We start from the raw sequence: 11,369 nt of genomic DNA, 5'->3' as shown, positions 1-11,369 counted from the left end.
CCCGTCACTTGCTTCAGCAATGCTCGCTTCTTCTTCCCTGGGTCCGCATGTTTAACAAGGCACATAATCATCAGGAATGAGGAAAAGGGCACGAGGGTGTATATATATATAAAGAAGGAGATGTTAATGTAACACAATGCTTGTCGTTATGTGAGAAAATCAGCTCGGAGGAGCGAAAACACGGGGCTATGGTGTGGCTTTGTTCTTCACAGGAGCACCACAGAAGGCTTTAGAGCTCCCGAACAAGGTACCACTTCTCTGACTAGGTAAGGCAGGGCTGATTGCATGCTGTGCGACTGAGTGCTCTGGTGACTTGGTGTGGACATGCAGCTAGAAATGGGTGTTATTTTATGTTTTTGTATCTAAAGAGGCTGTTTTGCAACTAAAGCTTGTTTTTACCAGGTGCTCCGCTAGAAGTTCACTTAGCTTTTGTTTAGAATTATGAAAGGTGGCTGTCTGGATTATTATGAATGCATTTTCTGGGAACTTCTCTACTTCAGCATGAGGCATGAAAATCCTTTCACCACACAACTAAAATATGCAGAATTTTCAGCAATGTACTTTATAGCAACACAAGTTTAGGATAAATATTTCCAAAAGGCTTCACTTTATTTTTTTAAACCCTGAGTGTGACATCAGGAAAAAAAGATAACTAATGCTTGCCAGACAGTTTGAAGCAGCAGAGTGATGAATGAAAAAGACAAAAAGAAGTCACTGGCTGTTTCTCTAAGCTTCATTAAGCAGAAATCAACTCTCCATTTAATCAAGAGCATCAGCCCCGATTGTTTGCAAAGGTATAAATAGCTAATTCTCCGTGTTTAAACAGTCTAAGCACTAGAATTAGCAAATCATTTCAAAAGACTATAAATCAGGCGAGGTTTATTGTCGGGACAGAGCAGCCATTTATCATCTGATTATGATAGGGCGAGTTTGCTTTTTGATCTCACTGGAAAATAAGGGAAATATTGTAAAAATGCTTTCTTGCACGTCATCTCCGCTCTCCACTTTGATGATGAAAAAAGATGGATGGTGGATATTCTCTTCAACGTCTTTAAACGCATACAACTGTGTGTTTTTAGACTAAACACATTTTATAACCAACACCCAAAACAAGCAATAAAAATGCAGTGAAATGTTATTTTTGAATAATATTAAAGGTATTTTTAGCTGTAATACTGGCTTTCAGATAAAAGCATTTGAACAGCACGTGTCTTAGAGTTTTTATCCTGTGCAGAAATGTTACGTTAAAACTCAGCCACGGTGCGTAAAGGTGGCCACCCTCTCTTTTTTGTCTCAGCTGGAAACAACTGCTTTCCTGTAAGGCAACAGCCTTCCTTTCGATTTATATCGAGCCCAGTCATACTCAAACGGTAAAACCAAAACAGCCTACGAAACCGAAAAAAGATACCAGGGCCGATATTTGCTTTTTGTCTAACAGAAATCAATCCCCAGGTGTTTTGACAATGGCTGTCGAAATTCAAGCAGGGTCGCAGGTTTTTGTGGATCGCAGTTCAGGAGTGTTGATGGACAAAAGACAGCTTTTATTCTCGCACGGCATTATCACAGGCCGAGCTGTGCAGTGCTCAGAAAGCTCTGAAGAGTTTAAGCTTGTGTTTGTCAGTGTCTCATAGCACCGGTTGTTATTAATCCAGGCTTCTTTAAGGAACCGGCAATTCCATCTTTCTTTTGAAATTACCTGAAAGTGAGGGGAAGATAAAGAAACCTAAGCAAAGACATTTAGTGACAATAAAGTGACAGCTGGTTAACTGCTGGCTAATAAAGCAGACGCACGGACACAGTATATTTGAAAAAAGTTATTTTATCCAGAATGTCTTTTAAACTGCACACACAAACCCACGTTTCACTGATGTCAGACCCTGCAACAAGAGCTTGCAGTGATATAACGCCCCCCCCCCCCCCTTTTTTTTTTCTTTGATGCCTGAACAGTTCTTGTAGTGAGAATTTTAAAATTCAAAACACACACAGAATACAGTGAATATAAACAAGGTCTCCTAAACTCTCAGTTCTGAGAGGAGACCTCTGGAGGAACCAGCAAGTTCAGTGCAGCCCGATGGACTCAAGTGTCCAAAAACTGTCCACTCACATCATCTGAGGCCTGTGCATCGCGTCCTGATGATGAGGGTGATGATTCGGATACCAATGACCGAAAGTGTTCATGTAACTGCTCGGATGGACCGGGGCTCCTTTGTTCGCCATAGAGACCTCCCATAGCTGGGGCAATGCGGGCGAGCAGGGAGAGATGGAGCTGGTGCCGTGGAGATGTTCTCCCTCTGATCCGCTGCCATGCTTCATGATCTTTTTGTACTTGGAGCGCTTATTTTGAAACCATATTTTCACCTAAAGTGGGAGAACAAAAGAGAAAATGGGCATAATTGTCACTGCAGTTAACAATCAGCAGCAATATAAAAGAAATCTCATTGTCGTTTTCTTTTTATTAGCATATTTCCCCCGCATTAAACTCGGTGCTCTTTTCATCATAAACTACCCCGAAGGGAACACTGTGAGCAATAAAGAAAGTAAAACTCATAATAACTCATCTTTTGGGGTTGTTTTTGCAAGTCCCAGGCCTAATCTTGGCGCACAGTTAGCTATTCAGCCTTGCAGATGAGTGCCACTTGTTACCCATTAAAGCTAAGCCCTTTTATTGTTCGCTGTTTTATAAGTCTAGTGATGCATGAGTGTGACAGCAACAAGCCCGGACTGAAAGAATTGTGAAATAAAAGCGGCTCCAAACGCGCCGTGATAGGTCAGCGAAAATGTTTGTGGGTTCAGTTCATGGTGGCTATTTTTATACCCGAGAACAATGGTGTGAATATTCATTTTTAAAAAAAGAAAGCACCAAAGAGCCCGCTGGATATCTAGGCAACAACAACAGCACCAACAACCACACGAATGGCAGAACAACTGGGAGATAATTGTCGGGAGAAGTGTTCAGGGATTAAGAATAAAGTGCAGGAGGCGGCTGAGATGACAGGGTGGATTTCATAATATTGTTTATCTTCTATTTTAAAACTCTGACGACTTAATCGTTTAACTTTAAAACTCAACTGAAACAAAAAAAAGTGATCCAAAGGTCTCATTTTTGTCCCATCCGAGGGGGGTCAGTTGACACGTGCACCTGTTTGTCTTGGAAACGCGTGTAATTATTATAGTGCGTGTGCATGTGTGCTTGTGTGGCCTATAGGTACTAAAAGACTTACAACTACACCGTAAAAAAGTACGTAAAAACGAATAAATACAAGCATATCCCATTGTTAGGGGCTGGTTTAATACTCTATAATAAACTACTGAAAAACATCTGCCAACCACTGCTTTTGCATATATTTTTTCCTCCTTTTGGTAATTTTGTTCCTACTGCAGCCACTGATCACAAAAACTCTTCAAGGACCGCAAATGACAAAAGAGATACAGCCAGTAAATAAGGAATGCATTAAGGGATAGGGGTATGAAATTGCTGTGATCCTCGATAATGCTGCAAGTATTTCTTTTCAATCATATCCAACACTATCCTCTTTCACTAATACATATATTTTATTCAGTCTACCATGAGTCACACTGATTCAAAATTGTTGTATATAAATTATTAGTCTATACAAGGAGTGGAAATGTTGCAAGGGAGTCATTTTAACCATAACATATTGACTATTTCTAGCTTTCACTACATCCTCCTAAATAATCTGTTTATTAGTTAATATAGTGCATAAACGATAGAGAGCCTCGCAAAGTGATGCGTTTAAGGCCTACCTGAGTTTGTGTGAGCCCCAGCTTTGCCGCAAGGTCTGCGCGCTCCGGTAAGGCCAGATACTGTGTCTGCTGGAAGCGCTGGTGCAGAGCCTGCAGCTGCAGACTGGAGTAGATGGTCCGAGGCTTGCGAATTTTCTTCCCTTTTCCATTTAGACGAATGTCTCTGCCTTCAATCACAGAGGACTTGTCGTGGTCTTGAAGATGAAACACAGAGCACAGAGTTTGAGCAGAAGAAGACGTCCGATTTATGAGTTTTCATCATATCCGTCAAACCAAAGCGTAAAAGTCCCATTGGACAAGCTTTGAACGTGGTCTCTGAGCAAAACCTACAGTTGCAACCAACACGAAGACCAGAGGAGAAGTTCGGTTTTACAGCCTTAATGCATACAAATTGTAGTCTCCGGATACTGCATCTGATAGGCCCTGGACGCCAACACAAAACGCCAGGGCCTGAAACGAATTACATTTGCGCATCAGATATTAATCTAATGCTCCCAAATTCTACCTTAATCTGGACGGAACATTTTAGTGCGAGCTTCACGTGGCAATGTTTACACTTCTAAGCTTTCTGGATCAGAAGGCCGTAATGCCAACAACACACGCAGCAAATGATCACACACACAAGGATGAAAGGACGGTTTTATTCCGACACCACTGGGTTAATGTGCATTAACAATAGGGGTACCTGTGGTAGGCCCAGACCATACTCAGAGAATATTATTAATATAATAATTAATATTTAATGCGACTGCATATCTTTCTTATATAACAAGGCAAAGAAAGAACACCCTACCGAGACTTAATCCTTTATTATTTCTGCATTAATAATAATAAAAATACCCCAATGTGAACGTACCTCCACTAAAATTATTTTTTTTAGTAAATCTTTGCAATGAAAAAAAAAAAAAAAAAAAAAAATATATATATATATATATATATATATATATATATATATATATATATATATATATATATATATATATATATATATATAATCAACTCACTACACATCTAAACGCGCTTTCCCCCCCTCTCCCTTGCCATGTGCGCAAATAGACTTAAGGCATATCAGTTTATGGCCGTTAATGATATACAACAGTTCAGTGACTTTCTCACGTACCTGTGTGCTCTAATCTGCTGTGGGTCACACTGTTGCTGTTGCTGTGATTGCTGTGTTGGTAGGGCATGTAAGCGGACGGGGGATGAGTGTTCACCGTGCCGGGGTAGGCGTAGCCCAAAGAGCGGCCATAGGACGCGGTACCAGGAAAGGGGCTTTCGTGCTGGGAATGGCCAGCAGCTTGCAAGCCGTGAACCGGATAAACGTGAGAGAGTCCGGAGGAGTGCTGCTGGTGCGTCGAGTGTCCGTGTCCGAATTCTAGAAAGGCCGACTTGGAGGGATCTGAGCCATTCAGACTGTCAGGGATAAAACCCACAGACATCATTAGCTAATGCGCAAGTCCACAAACCGTCGCTCTGAAGAGGGTTTCATGAGTTCTGTCGGACAGCCTGGAAGAAATCCACGCGTAACTCCAACGCATCATCAGCGAGAAAAGAGCCCCCAGTGGTTACAAGTTGTGGGGTGCATGCTCATAACTGTCGGGGAGTCAAAAAAAATCAAATAAAAGCGAAAGGATCCGTCTTTACATCACGAACAGAGCTCACATGGTTCTTCAAACACCTCCTGCCTGCAGAACCTCAAACTCACACTGGCTTCCATCTACGAGCGCTCTGATTGGTCTTCGGCAGCCAGCTGTCACTGAAGCTCCGCCATTAACTTCATTAACATATGATAGACCTATACAGGATGCAGCTCTGCAGCCCAGAGGCACCTCCTTCCATAGATTAGCAAATAAATATAATTACTATTTATTCCTTTCTCCATTAAGCAATATAAACAACAACTCCCAGGACAATAATCTCATTTTGAGAATTTGAAAAAGAGAGGAAAAACGAGCCAAACTAAATTTATTTGACTTTATTTACTGAATAATATGTGTTTGTGTGTTTCCATGTGCCCGACGCTCTTTTACAGAACGAATCGGACTCATTCGGGGGTGTAAGCAATTTAGTAACCAGCAGAAAAACATCATGCTAATTTTGCTCATTCTTATGTGGCGTTAATGATCACGATTAAGGTCGGGCTTGTGAACGCTGTTTTTTTCCAAAGCTCCAATGTTTTTCTTCTGGTTTTAATAATCGAAATTAAGGCAAACGAAGTTTCTAATAAATTCTTCCTGCATCAAATCTGCGACAAAAAGTTTAATTTCTAAATTTCAGCAGTGTACTCAACGACATTCCTGCACTGTGCTGCCAGAAAAAAAAAAAAAATTAAAAAAAATATAGTAGTTTACTGCGAATAACCCCTGAACTAACCCTAAAATCGTCGAGAGACATTTTCCAGTATTTGGAAATTCACTTCTTTGATATTGCAACAAACACTTAAAAAATCTTAATAAATGCAAGTACATATACAACTGCTTACAAAGCATGCTTTATTTATTTATTAAAGTGTAACAGGAAATGTTTTTGTTCATTTAATGCTCATTAAAATATCATATTTTCATTATTTTAGCTTGTGTAATGCTTCTACAGTCAATTTAAACGCAGGGAAATGCGGGCAATAATACACAGAGATTCAGTGACACACATTTTTTTTTAAAGTATGTGTCATTTATTAGTCTTAGAAGGTTCTGGCTACTGCAGATGTGTGAATGTGACAAATATTTCCAGACATATTTCCATACCCTGGAAACCAGAGGGAGAAATAGAAGACAAAGAATAACAAAGTCCGGTATTTATTTATTTTGTTCTGTGAAACTAAGGGAAAAAAAGGTCAGCCCACACGTCACTCATATTGTCACCACACGATAAGGTTTATAAAACAAGGGAAACTTGCCAAAAGAGGGCAGAATTGCAACTGCGTGGTCAGCAAAATCTAGAAGGTGCTCGTGGATGCAGATGGAGAGACAACTGTGGCAAGAGGCCCAAAGTAGTAATAACTGTTTCTATATTTTCAGGCATGCCTGTTTCAGTCTGGAGCTGCAGTCTCAATCGACTACTACGAGAAAGCTACTGCGGCTACCGAGGCTTTTGCTTTCAATAAAACCACGTTTTACAACACAGTTTGATACAGATCTCAGATAAATCACATATAAGCTGCAGCGAAATTATAAACAGAGTGTTTGGTGGGTTGAGTGTGGTGCTGCGCTGCTGTCCAACCCCGTCATTTTGGTCATGTCCCTACCCTGCCTGAAACTACTGGGAATCCAGCGGCATTAAAGGGCCTGCTGGGGGCTGGACTGCTTCCCAAATCTCCCCACAGGCCTCAACCATGCAGCCAGCCAGAACAAAGCCACAAATTATTATCACAGTCAAATTTCAGTCACAATAAACGAAGAAGAAAAAAATCGGCAGTGAGGCCAGTTTCATATTGTGGGCGACACTGGCTTCACACATAAGAGTTGTAAATGGAAATGGTCTCTGGGAAATTAGAGGTGTTACGTCCATTGGCGTTTTACTGCAACATTATTGTGTTACTGCAGCGTGGAGATTGGAGTTGGAGGGAACTGATGTGACTTTTGGAACAGGTGTTGCTTTCACGGCTTAAAACACCATTGCGCACCTCACAACGCACGGCCTCAGTTTAATTCTTTGAAGGCATGGCCTGTATACAGACACAGCTCTGGTCTTAGGCACTTCCTGGATGTGTGTCAGAGCTAAGGGAAGGGAGGAAGCAAGGTGAGGAGGCTCTTTAAGGTTTGTAATTATGCCTGTATTACCGGTAAAGAACAAAGGCGGGCCCTGCAGTCATAGGGCAGGGATGGACGTTGCTCTATTAATACACGCACAGGGATGATGTTAGAAATAGTCACACTCCTGAATGCAGCCCAGACTTACTGGCGTCTTACTGTGCTGCACAATGCGCATGAGCGTCAAATCTGCAGAGGTGTGTTTGACATAGGTGTTCTCTCTCTCTCTCTCTCTCTCTCTCTCTCTCTCTCTCTCTCTCTCTCTCTCTCTCTCTCTTAAACACACACAAGCACGCAAACCGATCGAGTTTGTCCATCTCTAATGCAGAGTGACAGTGTTCTTTGTGTACACACCAGAAAAAACACACACTCCCAGGCAACTGCCGCCACTGTGATCTTCCCCACTGTGGCACGTCTTGTTCTACAAGTAACCCTGTGCTGCTGGAGCTGAGCCGAGGCCCAGATACAGGATGACAGTCCATGACCCCCGCACACCCCGAGAAGTGGATGCAAGCATTTATTATCACAGGCTCAACTCAGCACATAATAGACCCGAATAAAGACCCACATGTCCAATTTAAGCGGCACAGCCTGATGGCTCTGAAGCCGAGGCGTGCTTTGACACAATTATCCAACTAGGAATGGATCAGAAACAACATCCCAGGATTTTCTTAAATTATTTTGTGAGATTGAGGAATATCTATGTCGCATATGTGCATGCTTTCGTATTTTAGGTGTTAAGATTGAAGAAAGCTTCCTAGTTTGCCGGTAAAAAATAAAAAAATAAAACATAAGAATGTGTCCGAACGAGGCGGCTGTGTTTCATCTGTGCAGACAATAGGCCTGACATTTTTCTGACTGTTCTTTGCCCCAGGAAAAAAGAAAATAACGAAAGAAGTAGAGAAGAGAGAAGGTTCCAGAGTGGAGCTGAGGATGAACAGCCTTAATCTCACCTCCAGGCGAAGTCATCACACAGAAACACTCATATCTGCACCGGCCGGATCCTCATTCCTTAAGTGCCGTGCCTTTGCTGGCAGCCTGTGAGGGCCCACAGAGTTCAGCTGTGTCACATGATCAGCATCATTCCAGTGCCGGGTACACACAGATCTAATGTGTACTCACTGGTTCCTCTGACTAAAAATAAAACACCTGCTCATTGGATTATTTTTTTCATCACGCAATTTCCTCATGAAATTTGTTTTTGCCAGTCGAACCACAGAGAAGACGGACTGCGGTTTCATGTTTCCCCCACCGCTCATTAATTTAAATGTTATTTATAATTTCACAACAGAACAGCTCACCACTCACCACTTCAAGTTCATGATACTTTTTTTAATAATCTCCTCATTTTCGAATAATAAAACTAAGGTTTTTTTGTTTTAAATTCAAATACAAATATTTCTTTCCTCCTTAAATTCAACATGTTTTCGTTCGTAAATATATAATTTTCAATAAGTTTTGTTTAATAAGGTAGTTTTGTGAAAAAGTTCGTGTCTGCAGTCTAGCTATTATTATTTGCAATTTAATTAAATTAATTCTATTCTGTTTTCACATTTTATTTTATTTTTTTTTACTAAAAAAAGTTTTGGAGCCAATAAATAAATAATTAAAGATGCCAGTGTGCTAGCAATCAATAAAATGGAAAAAGAAAAATGCTAATATGACTATTCAGCATCTTCAAATAATTAAAATGCAGGGAGAAACGATCTTTTTCTTGATGAATTCTTTGCGAAATATTCAGACTAAAATAGCCCAAGGTCCAAATATACATTATTATACCAGTTATAGTTCTTATGACGCATTTTTGTGCAATTACAAAATTTAAATTGTTTTTTAGATTTTAATCCGACCCATTTATTGAGCTATCTGTCAAAATTCGGCACCAAAATAAAGACGAAACGAGAAAAGGGGACACAGGACATAGAGAAAATGGGTAGATAGCCTGAATAGCTCAGAGGAAAAAGACACACGTACAATTACATCTAAAAGCTAAAGTGACTCGAAGTGAATATTGTTGCGTGGGAAATGCCGGAATGTGCCTGGTTTTCCAATCTTAAGCACTAAATTCATCATTGGCATAATTGTTGCCAGACAGCAGATGACAGCAGCATCGCCCACTGCCGCTCACGGTTAAACTTAAACTTAAAACTGACTGGTTAAATACAGATGTCTAGGCAACTCTGTACAAAAAAGAAAGAAAAGAAAAAAGAAAAAGATATAAATAAAAATCCTTCAGGAAACCGTTAGCCGCAATATGCAGGATGAACCATTCTAGTGCAGCCTGAGCTTGATGGCACACGGGGCATCTGATTTAAATGGCTTCATTTGCATTTGGCATATGGGTAAATTATGCATTGCTGATTTTTTTTCTTTCTTCCAGCCTTCTTCTCTGGTTTAGTGGCGGCTCCAAATACCCAGTTGGTATTATTCTGACTGTGGGCGCACACCGTGACCAGTGCACGCACTTATCTCTCCATGAAAATGCCACTGTGTCAGCAGGCAACCTGTCCGCATGGATACAGTGAGAGCCCAGCTGATGGACAGGCAGTGGGAGTGTATAGAGGTACATCTCCAGGCCTGCTCCACATCTGGAACAAAGAAGCCAGTCTGGGTCTACCCTCGGTGTTTACAGCTCTGTTGTTTTTTCACACTCCTCGCAAAATCTTGCCCAAACACACATTCCAGACTCACCAGCTCAACATGGGGGAAAAAAAATGCTATATTTTTCCACTGTAAATCTTGCCCCCAGTACCAAGGGAGGCAGGCAGAACAACAAAAGCTTGAAGCTGGCATGGATCAGTGGAGGCGACAGGAGGGTGGCAGCGGCTCCAGAGAAAGAGAGAAAATCCTGCGTGGCTGGGTGGCTGACATGGCACATGAGTTTAACTGAGGTCAGAAACGGCTGATGGGATGGCATCACAGGCCTTTACAACATTTCTGAAGACACGTGATGCTAGATTCAAGCAGTATTTTTAATTAATATTATTTTTTATCAACACTGATTTTGACAGAGAACATCTTCAGGCCATAAATCTCCTTCTTAAACAATAAAAAGATTCACAGGACTCATTAAGTCACTACAAAGGCCCACAGGTTTAACAAGCTGCATATGTTTAGACAAGTAAGAAATTAAAATGTGCACAGCATCACAATAAAAAAAGCAAAACACCTTTTCTCTCAGTCCAGAGCAGATGAGGTGATGGGAGGTAGAAATGATAAAAACACTGGGCGATGATTTCCCTAGGGGGAATCACAGATGCACACCCGATCAACATACAATGACACAGGGCTCAGGGTTGCCAGGTTTAGACACTAGGTCCTGTTAAAGACCGGTTTACCAGGTCCAAGGATTATCCATCTGAAATTACCTGCCCCTCTGGTAACTTGAACTCCTTTTGTGGTCTGCAGGGCAACTGTGTGCAAGACAAGCATCGGTTTGAAATGCCAGAGGTGACGGGGATGACAAACCGTGGAGGATGGGACGCCTGTCTGAGCAGCAGAATGGATCACATGGGCAGCGGCTCCAGGTTGAGAGACACGGCTGTAACCTTTATCTCCCATCGACGAGGATCTTGTGAGAATTTCTGACAAGGAACATGTAAACTAAGTGTCAAAACAAGTTTCCAGTAAAGCAGAAACACCTACAGCAGATCACCTATTATGTATGACTATCCTTTAATAAGGGAATTAATATTTGGCCCCATATAGATCTTTCACAGCCGTGAGGTCAAAGCCCTTTCTTTATACCTCTTCACTGGGAACAACTTGACTGGATCAAGTTTAGCTCCTGACAACAAGCCCTGGCTCTGTCAAGTGTTAAGTTCCATTGTGACCTACAACAAGACACAATGCCCC

At 41.4% G+C, this 11,369-nt stretch overlaps 1 protein-coding gene across 1 annotated transcript; it reads right to left on the bottom strand.

Annotated features, from left to right (window-relative positions):
* Positions 1 to 577: 577 nt before the first annotated feature.
* dlx4b (distal-less homeobox 4b) lies at positions 578 to 5,488 on the bottom strand. Its single transcript, XM_076887333.1, has 3 exons — positions 4,886 to 5,488; positions 3,766 to 3,959; positions 578 to 2,358 (listed from the first exon to the last, which is right to left on the bottom strand). The coding sequence occupies exons 1-3, from the start codon at positions 5,205 to 5,207 to the stop codon at positions 2,101 to 2,103; spliced, it is 774 nt and encodes a 257-aa protein (XP_076743448.1). The 5' UTR covers positions 5,208 to 5,488; the 3' UTR covers positions 578 to 2,100.
* Positions 5,489 to 11,369: the final 5,881 nt, after the last annotated feature.

The sequence above is a fragment of the Maylandia zebra genome, linkage group LG8 (genome assembly GCF_041146795.1).
Source record: "Maylandia zebra isolate NMK-2024a linkage group LG8, Mzebra_GT3a, whole genome shotgun sequence".
Classification (NCBI taxonomy): domain Eukaryota; kingdom Metazoa; phylum Chordata; class Actinopteri; order Cichliformes; family Cichlidae; genus Maylandia; species Maylandia zebra.
This window is presented reverse-complemented; position numbering and strand designations above follow the sequence as displayed.